Source organism: Aotus nancymaae, unplaced genomic scaffold, assembly GCF_030222135.1.
Source record: "Aotus nancymaae isolate 86718 unplaced genomic scaffold, 86718_ANA_hifiasm-v0.15.2.pri h1tg000021l, whole genome shotgun sequence".
Taxonomy (NCBI): Eukaryota; Metazoa; Chordata; class Mammalia; order Primates; family Aotidae; genus Aotus; species Aotus nancymaae.
Window position 1 is genome coordinate 16,264,825 of NW_026988433.1, and position 14,279 is coordinate 16,279,103.

The window sequence follows — 14,279 nt, forward strand, 5'->3', positions numbered from 1 at the left end:
TACATGAGCTCATACTGTTCATGCTGTTTTGTAACCTGCTTTTTCCTTACTAAAAATAGGTGGTTGAGATCTTCCCATGACAACACACAAAGGTTTTCATCATCCTTCTTGACGGCTGCATGATGTTCCCTTGCTTGGATAAACCAGGATTTCCTTATAAGGTCACTTCTTTGGGGACATTTACATTGTTTCCTGTTTTCTGGTAGGGTAAACAAGGTTGTTAGAAACTTTTTTTTTTTTTTTTGAGGCTGAGTTTCATTCTTGTTGCCCAGGCTGGAGTGCAATGACGCAATCTCGGCTCACTGCAACCCTGCCTCCCAGGTTCAAGTGATTCTCCTGCTTCAGCCTCCCGAGTAGCTGGGATTACAGGCACCTGCCACCATGCCCAGCTAATTTTTGTATTTTTAGTAGAGACAGGGTTTCGCCATATTGGCCAGGCTGGTCTCTAACCCCTGACTTCAGGTGATACACCTGCCTCAGCCTCCCAAAGTGCTGGCATTACAGGCGTGAGCCACCACACCCAGCCGGAACTCTTGTTTTAGAAACAGGATCCTGCTCTGTCACCCAGGCTGATATGCAGTGGCATAATCACAGCCCATGTAACTTCAAACTCCTGAGCTTATGTGGTCTTCCTACCTCAGCCTCTTGTGTAGCTGGGACCACAGGCATGCACCACCACACTTGGCTAATTAAAAATTGTTTGTGGCCCAGCACAGTGGCTCATGCCTGTAATCCCAGCACTTTGGGAGGCCAAGGCTGGTGGATTACCTGAGGTCAGCAGTTAGAGACCAGCCTGGCCAACATGGTGAAGCCCCGTCACTACTAAAAATACAAAAAATTAGCCAGGCATGGTGGTGCATGCCTGTAATCTCAGCTACTCGGGAGGCTGAGGCAGGAGAATGGCTTGAACCCGGGAGGCGGAGGTTGTCGTGAGCCTAGATTGTGCCATTGCACTCCAGCCTGGGCAATAATTGCAAAAATCCATCTCAAAAACAAAATTGTGTGTGTGCAGATGGAGTCTCATTATGTTGCCCAGGCTGGTATGGAACTCCTGGGCTCAAGTGACCCTCCCATTTTGGCCTCTCAAAATGTTGGGATTACAGGTGTGAGCCACCGTGCCCGGCAGGGGACATTCATATTTGGACAACTTTGCAAACAAAAAATGAAGTTCCTGAAAGTGAAATTGTTAGGTCGAAGAATGTGCATAGTATAACATGTGGGACATGGGACATGAGCAACACTGTTTATAGGCCACAGTTTAAGAAGGATCTGTCTTTGTGTGTGCCTGTGTGTGTGTGCATGCATGCACGCGCGTGTGTGTGTGTGTTTGTGTATGTGTGGATTCCGTGCTGAGCTATCTCCCAGCTCTCACTGCTTACCCTTCTGAAAGTCAAGTGAGTTGGGCTTCCAAGGCCCTCCTGCCATAACTTCCTAGTGGGTAGGAACTCTGAGTTCTCAGGTCTCTCTCCATAGACTTTAGGTCATCAGTATCTAGTAGCTGATAGCACTGATTACTATTCACTGATAGAAGAGGGCTGGGCCAAGGAGAGCTAATACTTCTTCCAGAGGCTGCCAAATGGCCTCCTCCTTCCTCGCACACCGCAACCTAGCTGTCTTTTCAGCTTCCTTTCCAGTCTCCTGAGTGCCCAGCTTCCTAACTGGCCAACGTGAACTATACAGAAGGAGATTTAAGGGATAACGTGGACCAGAGCAATTTTCTTTTCAAGAGGATTCTGCATGGAAAGCTGCTCTTCCAAGTCTTTGTTTTGTTTTGCTTGTTTGTTGGTTTGTTTGTTTTAGAGACAGGGTCTTGCTATATTGCCCAGGCTGGTCTCAAACTCCTGGGCTCAAGCAATCCTGCCTCAGCCACCTGAGTAGCTGGGACTAGGGACACATGCCATCATGCCCAGCCTTTCTTTCAAGTCTTAAGAACTAGAACTACTGGTACCATCCGAACTCCTTGGTCAAAATCAACCGGCTGAAACCAAAGACTGAAGATCCGAGAATCTGCCATCTTTTTTTTGAGATGGAGTCTCGCTCTGTCTCGTAGGCTAGAGTGCAGTGGTGCGACCTCAGTTCACTGCAACCTCTGCCTCCTGGGTTTAAGTGATTCTCCTGCCTCAGCCTCCCAAGTAACTGGGATTACACCTGGCTAATTACACCTGCACCTGGGTAATTTTTGTATTTTTAGAAGAGATGAGGTTTCACCATGTTGGCCAAGCTGGTCTCGTACACCTGACCTCAAGTGATCCACCTGCCTTGGCCTCCCGAAGTGCTGGGATTACAGATGTGAGCCACCGCACCCAGCCTGTAGTCATTATTCATTTGTCACTTATTTACTCTCACTCAACAGATAATGAATTGAGCACCTCCCATGTGCCAGGCATTGTGCTGGGCTCTGGGGACATAACAAAAAAGAGACATGGCATGTACAAATGAATAGAAAATACTCTGGGAGGCTACACAACTGACTGCCTCTGGGAAGCGGAGGGGGGCTTAGGGGTTAGGTTGAAGGGGGTTTTTCTTTTATTTGTATATTCTTCTCTGCTGTTTGAATTTGTAACTTCTCACTTGTGCAAACAGCAGGGACAAAACAGGCATTTTTAAATATTTTATTTATTTATTTATTATTTGAGACAGGGAATCTTACTCTATTGCCCAGGATGGAGTGCAGTGGCATGATCTCAGCTCACTGCAATCTCCACTTCCTGGGTTCAAGAGATTCTTGTGCCTCAGCCTCCTGAGGCTGGATTACAGGTGTGCACCACCAGGCCTGGCTAATTTTTGTATTTTTAGTAGAGATGAGGTTTTGCCATGTTGCCTAGGCTGGTCTCGAACTTCTGGCCTCCTTGGCTTCCCAAAGTGGTAGAATTACAGGCAAGAGCCACCATGCCCTGCCAAGGTATTTTTTTTGGGCCTCTTAGTAGGGAATCCAAGAGTCCTAATTCTTTGCTGACATCAGAAGAAGGGAATCAGCCTCTTGCCCCATCTAATGCTGCAGTGGCATTCATGGTTCTCAGCTTTCACTTTCCATGCCCAAAGCAGCACAGCATCACTACAGCCCAGGGAGGCAGGACCTTGCGGTTCAGGTTCTCCCTCTCTGCCCACCTACCCCCTCCACAAGGTGGATGAAGAATGGAAACAGGGACACATTTTTCAAAGGTATTTCATGAATCTCTCCAGCCGCGAGCTTTAGCTGTGAGTTAGCATCTGAGAACATTCTTTATGAACCAAGTTTGAAGGAACACATCTCAAGGGCGGGGCAGTGGCTCACAAGGGTTGATGGACTTGATGTTTTAAAAATGGTTTTAAATTGCACAATTACTACTTGCTGCTTGTAAAAGAAAAAAAAATCCTATGTATAAAAAATATATCCCACTGCAGCCTCAAATTCCTGGACTTATGCAATCCTCTCTCCTCAGCCTCCCAAACTGCTGGGATTACAGGCATGAGCCACAGCACCTGACCTCAATTCCTACAGCTTTCTGACACAGTTCCCTGCTCATCACGCTTCGCTGTTTGAGACATGCTTGTCACTGTCCTTGGTCTGGTGTAGCCCCTTTCCCCACCTAAGCTACGCTTCCTTTTTCCAAATATGGAAAAAATGTGTGTGTGTGTGTGTGCATGCACGCATGTGTTTTCAAGGCCTCGATCAAATCCTGGGTCCGCTCTGAAGCTTCCCTGGTGATTGTAACCCCATCCTGACTTCTGGGCCATCAGTTCACTTCCAGATGTTGGTCATTTACAGTACTGGCCTCTGGCATGGCATATGTTTCCAATAAGCCTGGAGGCAAATTTGAAGCAGGCACCTGGCCTTGTCTGGTGCAGATAACCATGCTTAGCATGAAGTTCACACACTCGATAACATAGTGGTACTTAATAAGTGTTGCTTGCTCTCCTTCCGTCTCACCTGTGCTTAAGGCAGCATAATTATTTTAGGCTGATGCCGCAGGGCTACACTGACTTGCATTCTGAAAATTTATGGCTAGACACCAATGGTGATGTTTAGGGGTTACACAAGCTGGTTTCATAAACTCAATTCAGTGTGTTTATCCATTGAGTTGATTGATGACTCCAATTCCATATTCTATGAAAATAGATGCTACACAACAACGCAGAACTCCTACTGTGTTTGTGCCCTCATGAGATAGAAGGGGAACAGGCCTGGCATGGTGGCTCATGCCTGTAATCCTAGCACTTTGGGAGGCCAAGGTGGGAGGATGGCTTGAGGCCAGGAGTTTGAGGCCAGCCTGGGCAACGTAGCAAGACCCCGTCTCTAAAATAAAAAATAAAAATAAAAAATTAGCTAGATGTGGTGGTGCATGCCTGTAGTCCCAGCTAGAGACTGAGGTGGGAGGATCGCTTGAGCTCAGGAGGTCGAGGCTGCAGTGAGCTATGATGGCGTGGTAGCAGAGCGAGACCCAGTTTCTTAAAAAAAAAAAAAAAAAAGCAAAAGGTCTGAAGTCACTGATTTGGGTCCTTGTGACTGTCAGCTGACGTAGACTCGGGTCCATGTGTTTGTGACTCATATCTTTCATGCAGTCAGATGTATCGGTTAGGGGCCAAGGAAGAGGCAGAGAGTATTTCTAGACTCAGTAATCAGAGAGAATTTAAGAAAGGTTCAATGGCAAAGGCATGGGCAGGGTTTTGGAAACCAGAGAGAATGAATGCAGTACCCCAGACCTGGCCATAGAGAGGAGCTGTTATCACCTGGCCTGGTGCCAGGGAAAGGAATGGTACCTGGAGTCCCTAGGAGGGTGGCACTGTACCAGAGTCCAGGCAGGGCTGTGGCCAACCTCTGACTAGCGGGAGGGGAGCTGGGGAACAGACACCCAATCTTACTTTCCCATGAGTGCCTCCTGTTGGTCAAATCCAGAAGGAAGCCAGAAGTCCAGGGTACCAGCTGGTACAGTTCATACAAGTCAACATCTCAGACTTTTTCAAACCCAGAAGTCATAAAGTGATCTTCCTCTCACTTTCTCTCCTATACCACTTGGTGTGTATTACTCACATGGTCATTCTTATGCCACCTGCTTCAGAGTCACGTGTGAAATGTTCTTCTCTCTCCTGCTAACTTATAGCTATAAAATCTACCGTTTTAAGACTGGGTACGGTGGCTCACGCTTGTAATCCCAGCACTTTGGGAGCACAAGTGGATCACTTGCAGTCAGGAGTTCAAGACCAGTCTGGTCAACATGGTGAAACCCAGTCTCTGCTAAAAATACAAAAATTAGCCGGGCATGGTGGTGTGTACCTGTAGTCTCAACTACTTGGGAGGCTGAGGCAGGAGAGTCGCTTGAACCCAGGAGGTGGAGGTTGCAGTGAGCTGAGATCGCACCACTGCACTCCAGCCTGGGCAACAGAACAAGACCTTGTCTCAAAAACAAACAAACAAAAAAACAGCTACCCTTTTAAGGTGTACAAGTCAGTGATGATGTGTATATTCATAGAATTGTGCAGCCATCTTCACAGTCAACTTTGGAATATTTTTGTTTCCCTAAAAGAAACCCTGTGCCCATGAGCAGTCACTTCCCTATTCCTTCCATCCGCCCCAGCCCTAGGCAACTCCCATTCTCCTTTCTGTCTCAGAAGATCTGCCTATTGTGGACATTTCATATAAATGGAATCACACAATATGTGCCCTTTTGTGTCTGGCTTCTTTGACTTAGCACGATGTCTTCAAGGTTCATCCGTCTTCAAGTATCAATACTTCATTCCTTTTTTATGGCTGAATAATAGTCCATTGTATGGATAGACCACATTTTGTTTATTCATCAGTTGATGGACATTTGGGTCGTTTCCATATTTTGCTATTATGGGTAATTCTGCCATGAGCATTTGTGCACACATGCTGTGCCTTCCGTTTTAGATGCTCTTGGATATTGGCTGGTTTTTCTGCCCTGCCTGGGATGCCTCATTTTCTTATCCTGGTTAGTTTCCTGGCACTGTTCAATAGCAGTGGCCTGCCGCTCTTGCTGAGGAGTCTTCTCTGTCACCCTTATGAGCTGCCTGCCCTGGGCTTCTATAGATCACATTTTCCCGGATTGTGTATGCTCTTTACATGGGACTATCATTATCTGTTTCTTCCCATCTCCCTGTTGGCTCTGAGCCCCTCAAGGGCAAGAATTACATCACTGAATCTGTAGCCCCTAGTATGGCACTTGGCATATTTGGGAATGAATGAATGAATGAACGAACAAATGAAAGAGAACAGAGACTGCCCTACAACTCTCTTTTGAATCCGCGTCTATGAAATGAATAGAGGAAGGTCCTGTCCTGAATTTAGAAAAGCAAAAAGGTCGTGTGGCTCTAGATTCTTCTTTTTAAAAAAATCTCTGAAGATGCCTATGTAAATATCTAGGTCTAAAAGCGGAGAAGGGAGTGTGTGTGCGTGCACAAATGTCTATTTGGGGAAGGCTGCTACATAGACAGAGACTCTGGTAAGGGGAGGAGTGCCAAGACTAGCTTTTGAGGCATCCTTCCTCCAAAACCAGAGCTTTGCGTCCAGTAGCTCTCCCCTCCCCCACCCTCCCGACATCCGGGGCTGACTGTGCAGAGGCCCACTGCACTGACGTCACCCCCAGCAGCTGTCTGCACTGACCAAAATGCCAATCTTTATTTCTGCAGGTTGGTGAAAACCCTGTGTCCTTGGAGAAAGCTGGTTCCCGTTTTCCAGAGGGGGAGCCCAGAGCTTGAAAGGCCGCGGTTGGCACTTCGAGAAGGAAGTGGAGAGTAAAGACAGCGCCTGGAGCGATCGTAGAAACACAGAATGGGACTGGGGAAGCCCTTTGGAAATCCAGCTGCAGAAACAGACACCCCAATGCTATTTACATACAGCTCTATATATATAAAAAAAGAAAATATGAATATTACGTATCAGTGCATGCCTTGTCGAGGACGTGGTCGCCTTCCTTTTCTGCACCTTGCGATGTGAACTGTGATATTCTGTAATGTCTGGGGCGCCAGAAGAGAGATGCCTGCTGTGTACTTAGAAACTATTTGCAAAGACTGGTGGGAATTAGCCCCAGCATCGGCCAACTCCCTGGGGATAGATGCTGGTGGAATGAGAGGTAACAGTGCAAAAGGCATGATAGAAAGAAAAAAAAAAGTGAGGACTTGGGGCCAGTTGTGTAGGAGCAGTCTGGGATGCCTCCATTTCTTGACACGTCCTAGCCTCTCCCTCCGTACTGTCCTAGGTCGATCGCTAGATCCCACTGTCGTGTCAAGAGAAATGGGATTTTTGTGTCTCTGGTGCTTCACTTAAAATTTTGCTGGTGCTAAGTGCGTTCCTGCTGGTGCTGCTGTGGTCTTTTGTTGACAGACCTGGAAGAGCAGGGGACAAGAGAGATTTCTATTTTGCTGTTTTGGATTTTTTTTTTTAAGGGACAAGTTGCAAAAGTGTCACTTGAGAGTCTCTTCTCTTTCTCTACGTGGGGACGAATATTCAGAGGTGGTTTGGAGCAAACCTTGGGGTCTGGGAGGGAGGATGGCGTTGAGAGGCTTGCTGGTTATGAGGCAGAAAGCTGACCTCATGCATGACTTGGTTAGTCTCCCCCACCCCCACAAGTGTCCTCAGAGTTCAGCCCACAGCCTCCTCCACTCCCCAAGGGGGTTTCAGGGCTTAGGTTTTATGGATTAAAGAGCCAAGAAATGGCTACATTCTGGTCAAAGATGATTTATAATCAGGGGACATTGGGGTAGGGAGCAGGCCATTGAAATGAAATGCACCAGCATCCCACTGATTGACAGAGGTCTGATTTTCCCCCCCAAGGATAAGCTACTATTTTCAGAAGTTTCTAGAAGGGCTAAAAAAAAAAAAAAGATGTGTGCTGGACAGAGACTTGGCTGTAAAGACTCTTCAGGGAGCAGTGATTATTTTTTGCTTTCATTTAAAAAAAATCCAACATAAGCAGGTATTCTTCCTCTGTGCAAGATACCACACACTGCCATTTTCAAAGCTGAGGTGGCAAGGTGTCAGGCTGCAGATTCGGACAGTCATTCTCCAAGGCTGGATTTGCAGGTCACCACCTGGTACCTATAGACAGAGGGTCCAGCAGGCTGGTTAGCAGACACCTCTCCAGTTCTAAGAAGCCAGCAGTGGGATCCATGTTTGTTATGGTGGATGCGGCTGAAATGGGAATCATCCCCCCATACGCTTTGCTGTAAATGACCAGGTCCTTTAGAATGTACAATCTCTCAGTGCTGCTGCAAGCTGGGAGCTGGATTTCTTTCTGTCTTCTTTTAAAAATCCATTCCTTATGTTTTCCTAAATAGCCCTTTAAAAAAAATTGCAACCCTAGGGCTGCTGAATTCGAGGGAAGGTTCCCACCCTGCAGCTTTGCACTCAGCAAAGCAAAAAAAGAACCCTTATTTTGGGGGGAACATGTTTCTCCTCATCACTCCTGCCCTCCCCACAGGTGATGTTTGTAGGGGACCCTGGCTTAGGTGGGGTCTGCAGAGAGCAGCGGGCAATATTCCCACCAAGCCACAATCTGAGAGAAGGCAAATTCCTTAGAATAATACAGTCTCTGCTTCTATTTCATCACTTTCTTAGCCAGAGACTAGGGTCTTTCCAGCTCACCCCATTTTCTGGGGAGGGGCTTCAATGACTACACAGTTGTATCCAATCACAGTTCTCTGCTCCTTTAAGGCTGTACATTCACGATCGTGGTGGGGGCATGCTGACCACCTAGACACAGGAGAAGATGAAAGGTGAGAGGATCCCTTTTTCAACCCTGACTTGCCTACAGGCTTTTGATGTTTTCCCCTGGAGGATCCAAATTCCGAAAGCTGGGGTTGGCATTTTGGGTGATTTTGATTTCAATGAAGCCACTTTGCTGAGAGAACCGGGGCACCCATTACCTCCTAATAGAGCTTCCCAGCCAAGTCCCTTGTAGATATTCTCCTGTTTTATTAGAGATCATGTATTTATTGAATCCTGACCTTTTCTTGCACATCATTCATTGGAGTGCACTTCTTGACTGCCCCGATTTTTGACAAGGGGTTGTTTTTAATGCTTGTTTTTATATGAGATTTGACTTCTTGATGGACATTTGTATTAGGAAATTGAAGCATGATATATATGTATATATTGTCTCCACCATCTCTCCTGTTGCATTACTTGGATTGCATGAGATAGTGGGGTGGTTCTTGTTTTTTAAAAAATATTTCCACAGTGTGCAAAGTGCTGGCAACATCCCTCCCTCTCCCCCACCCCGCCCCTCCACTTTTCTCTGGCTGCCAAGGAGTCATTGATTTTGATTAGCTTCACTGCAGAGCGTCTGTGAAGAGAGAGAGAGAGAGAGAGAGAAAGGGAGGGAGGCTTTGAAATAAATTTTAAAAAAGACCTCATATCGGGTTTCAGCAGACAGCAGTGCGTGCGTGCGTGCATGTGTGTGTGTGTGTGTGTGTGTGTGTGTGTCCGTACAAGCAGAGGGAGGCCTCTGAGATCATCGTTTAGGTAGCTTGCTGCATAATGAGATGAAGAGACTTTTGCCTCTTCCTTTCTGATGATGCTGCTTGCTCTCAGAGAGTGGGGAGCCTAGGGGCTCAGGGACTGGAGCCCCCAGGACTTCAACACTCCGAATGAGATCCAGTCCTTTTTGGAAGCTTCTCACCCACACCCGATCCCCCACAAACAGATACAGTCTCTTCAGATTTGGAGGTCCATTTCCTATTCTCTTTGTTATTGGTGTAGCTTGAGTAGGAAGTTTCTCTGGGGAGCCCACTAGCCCCACTGGCTGCTGTCCATGGTCCTAGGCCGTGCCCATCTCCTAGAGCCCATTTCCTGGTTTTGTTTTTAATTTTTTTTTTAAACCACCTTCATTTGGATACTGGGGACTTCTTTTCCACTTCTTCTTCTCCTCCTTTTTTTGAGACAGAGTCTCACTCTGTCGCCCAGGCTGGAGTGCAGTGGCACGATCTCAGCTCACTGCTACCTTCGCCTCCCAGGTTCAAGCCATTTCCTGCCTCAGCCTCCCGAGTAGCTGGGATTACAGGAACCTGCCACCATGCCCAGCTACTTTTTTGTATTTTTAGTAGAGTTTCACCATATTGGCCAGGCTGGTTTTTGAACTCCTGGCCTCAAGTGATCCACCTGCCTTGGCCTCCCAAAGTGCTGGGATTACAGGTGTGAGCCACTGTGCTCAGCCTCCACTTCTTATTTTGATTCTTGTCTGTTTTGATGGTCAGGGGAAAGGATGATTTAAACAATACTGTCACAGAAAAATGAAACTGTGACTGGTTTTCACAATGTATGTAGCTGATCTCCTGTTCTCCTATTACGTTTCTGACAGTGATAGAATATCACTCTCCCTTGCTGGGCCATTAGAGGAGTCCTCACCCACCCACCTCCTACACAAGTATCTTAGGGACACTGGCTCACCATTGTGGACTTTTTGAGTGTCCACCTGGTATTACAAGTTGCATTGACCAGAACACAGATTTTGTTGTTCTGTGTCAATACCCATTTCTTTTCTGAAGGTCAGAAGTTGGTCAGGGTTTGGGGGACCAGCTAGACACTCTGCTTAGTCCCATCGGAGCTGATTGGAAGTTCCGTAAGGGGAGGAAATTGATGTCAAAGTGTCATTTTTAAAGCTTAAGCTGTAAATTTATTTTTCAAATTTTCATTCATTCATTCATTTAGCATCTATTTATTGAGCATCTACAATGTGCCGGGTTGTAGAATTCCATTGCAGAAGAGACTTGACTTATGGATGGTGGAGGGGCAGTCCTGCCTGGAAACAGATGACGTGAAATATCCCTTTCTAGTCTGGTTCACAATGTTTAACAGATTTGTCAGGTCACCACTGTGACCCCAAGCCTTGCTGGCAGATTGTTACATAGTATTTACTGAGAGCCCTGCTATCTGGTAAAGGCAGTTAAAAAGCCTGCAATCTCATTTCCAGCATGAACAGACTGGACCTTGCTGCTTTACACAATAATCAAAGCTACCTTTCATGGCGTGCTCGCCACTCTCAAGCACAGGGTGACGTGCTTTACCCGTCTTCCCCTCTGCGATGCCTCACGCCCACTTTAGCATATAGTATTGTTATCATTCCCATTTTACAGTGGAGGAAGCTGAGGCTCAGAGAGGTTAAGCAACTTAGCTGAAGGCCACACCACCAGCGAAGTACCTGAACCAAGATTTGGACTCCAGTCCATGGGACCCCCAAGCTCATGAGCTGACTGTTCTGCTCCACTGGATTCCTTCGTGAGGTCATTCCATGGCACTGCTAAATGGAGGGCAAGCACCAGCACCTGGCCCTGCTGAGAGCCGGGAGCCTGACTTAGGTCTACTGGAAAAAGTGTCACCTCTGGGGACACTCAAGTACAGACTGGTTGGTTTAGTTGTGGATTTTATGTACTCCTGCCCTATCCGTGTGCTCCTGGTTTCTATAAGGTCCTGGGGAGGTACATGGAATTTGTAAATAGGGCCTGTATGACTTATTTCCTAGGACACGAGAAGCTTTTCTTACCTCCTTCCTACCCTCTTCTCCAACCTGAACTCCCGAGTTCCTTCTCCCCAAGATCTTTTGCACTATAAGCGCCAAGGAGCCTGTGCACGTGGCAGGGATGGCTGGAAGGGTATCTGGAGAACCTTCGTGGGGCCTCTGGCCTAGCCAGAGAGGCAATAAGCTTGGGGACGTTCCGTTCTGGGTTCTGACATTGCTGGTTCTGATGTTGTCGTGCTCTTTTGTAAGAGGAATTTCATACCTTGGAGACGCTTTGTACATATTTGTAATGACTTTATTAAAAAATTGGTTGTGCACTTCTAGCCAAAGACATTTGCATTTTCATTTCCATTGGGAAGACTGGCCCTCACAGACTCCGGGAGTACCTGGCCACACAACAAGGACAGGATCCCTACCCCTGGTTCCTGCATGCCCCAACGTTCCTTCGGGCAGAAAGCCACACACTTCCTTCCCTCCTCTAATTCCTAAGAACACCCCCTACCCTGAAGGGAAGGACTGGCCTAAAGAATGCCCTGGGGTTGGGTAACAGCTTTGGGAAACTTACCCAACAGTTCAAGGTCAGTGCACACAACCATAATTTATGCATGGTATGCCGTGGACAAGCCAATGAGCCTACAAATTGATGTCTCCAACTGTGGACAACTCGAGGTTCTAGTCTCATCCTAAGAATGGGAGGTTGAGTACAGATTTTTTTTTCCCTGGAGGCAGAGTTTCGCTCTCATTGCTCAGGCTGGATTGCAGTGGTACAATATTGGCTCACTGCAACCTCTGCCTCTTTGGTTCAAGCAATTCTCCTGGCTTAGCCTCCTGAGTAGCTGGGATTATAGGCATGCGCCACCATGCCCAGCTGGTGTTTGCATTATTAGTAGAGAAGGGGTTTCACCATGTTGGCCAGGGTGGTCTCGAACTCCTGACCTCCGGTGATCCACCCGCCTTGGGCTCTCAAAGTGCTGGGATTACAGGTGTGAGCCGCTGGGCCCTGCCCAGATTGTTTTTTTAGACACTAGACCTTCTCTTATCCTTTGGACATCCAGCCCTGCCCCACTTTCCGTCTACGTGACTTAGAGGGGCTGACTCCACCCTCTCACTACCTCAAGAGGTCGACAGCTGACCCAGGCCTGGCCGGTGCTCCACATCTCACTGGCTAAAGTAATTGGTTTGGGGGCAAACAAATGAGAGGGAGTCGTGGGACTCTGGGTGGAGCTTTCGGGATGCAGATGTTTATTTTGCTGGGGTTAAGCTGTTAGAATATAAGCACAGAACGGCTGCCGGTTACCACCACATGGGTCCAATTGCCTGAAAATCAAACTGTCTCAGAGGAAAACAGAATTGAGGGATGGAGAGCACAATTCTTTTTTTTTTTTTTTTCAGAGATGGGGTCTCACTCTGTCACCCAGGCTGGAGTGCGGTGGCACGGTCTCGGCCCACTGCAACGTCCACCGCCCGGGTTCCAATGATTTTTGTGCTTCAGACTCCCGAGTAGTTGGGATTACAAGTGTGGGCCACCATGTGCCTGGCTAGGTTTTGTGTGTGTGCGTGTGTGTGTGTGTGTGTGTGTGTGTGTGTGTTTAGTAGAGAGGGGATTTCTCCATGTTGGTCAGGCTGGTCTTCAACTCTTGACCTCAAGTGATCCACCTCCCTCAGCCTCCCAAAGTGCTGGGATTACAAAGTAAGGCACTGCGCCCAGCCGAGAGACACAATTCTGTATCATCACCAGGAGTCTCTGAATCCAGCGGTACCTGAAGCCCATACAGTTTCATAAACCAAATAAAGTCTTTCTTTTACTTAAGCCATATTTGAATTGGTTTTCTTTTCTTTTCTTGTTTTTTGAGACAGGGTCTTGCTCTGTTGCGCAATCTGGAATGCAATGGTGTGATCACGGCTCAGTGCAGCCTCTACCTCCTGGACTCAAGTGATCCTCCCACCTTGGCCCTCCAAAATGCTGAGATTACAGGCGTGAGCCACCGTGCTTAGCCTTGACAGCAACCCAAAAGTTCGGCCTGATGGTGTTTTCGTGGCTGGTGTCACAATGTTGCCCTGAGAGGCATGTACTGTCACCTTGTGCTGTTAATCTACATTTAATTATTTATCATAATATGGTGCGCTCGAAAACCCTTCTTGAATCAGCCTATACATTCCTGGTCCACACAACCTCTAGTTAGCCCCTGTAGTAGACATGGTAGGTGCTCCTCGGAGGCCCTTTCTGATCCCTTTTGCCAGGTTCCTATCCTGCAGTTTCGTGTGCTTTGCTGGTATCTGAGACCTTCTGAGGCTTGTGCTTGGACACTGGGGCCTCCTTTAGGGAGAATCTGAAGTGCCTGGGAGGTCCTTCCATCAACCCAGCGCCAAGGATTAACTGATGTGTATTTTGTGGGGCAGGACAAACTCTGAGATGCAACTTACACTCCCGAGCTCCCCAGGGGATCTGGCTAAGACTGGGACTTCGCCGGAGCTTGGCTTCTTTCCCTTCCCTGTTCTGTTTCACTCATGATTCCCTTACTGGTTTCTCGTGGGAGCACTTCTGTAATAAATCACATGCACCTGAACAGGATCTGCTTTAGGAGAAACCAACATAAGACAACCACCCACTCCGCGACGGGCTTCGTCTCCTTTCATCTAAAACACTTGGCTTCGAGAGGTGAAAGCAGAGTCAAGACCACAAACCCAAGTTGCATCAACAGATGGTATTTATTGGCTGAAGGGTACTTCGGGAGACATTAAAAACACCAAAGGCAGCTGTTTGTCCCACAGCAAAAGTCCTAAAAGATTCCAGGACCCACTTTATTGACCTCTCCTTCTTCTAAT

At 47.4% G+C, this 14,279-nt stretch overlaps 1 protein-coding gene across 3 annotated transcripts in view; it reads right to left on the reverse strand.

Moving 5' to 3' along the window:
- The window catches only part of LOC105728572 (E3 ubiquitin-protein ligase RNFT2), a 292,363-nt gene that overhangs the window by 169,527 nt on the left and 108,557 nt on the right, over nucleotides 1-14,279 (reverse strand). The window contains exon 11 of one of the 3 annotated variants that reach the window (XM_012469001.2): nucleotides 8,287-8,689. The exons of the other annotated variants lie outside the window; for them this stretch is intronic. Coding sequence (XP_012324424.1) covers nucleotides 8,660-8,689 — 30 coding nt within the window. The 3' untranslated portion in view covers nucleotides 8,287-8,659. Of the gene's footprint in view, nucleotides 1-8,286; nucleotides 8,690-14,279 lie in introns of those variants that run through there. 3 annotated transcript variants of the gene reach the window in all.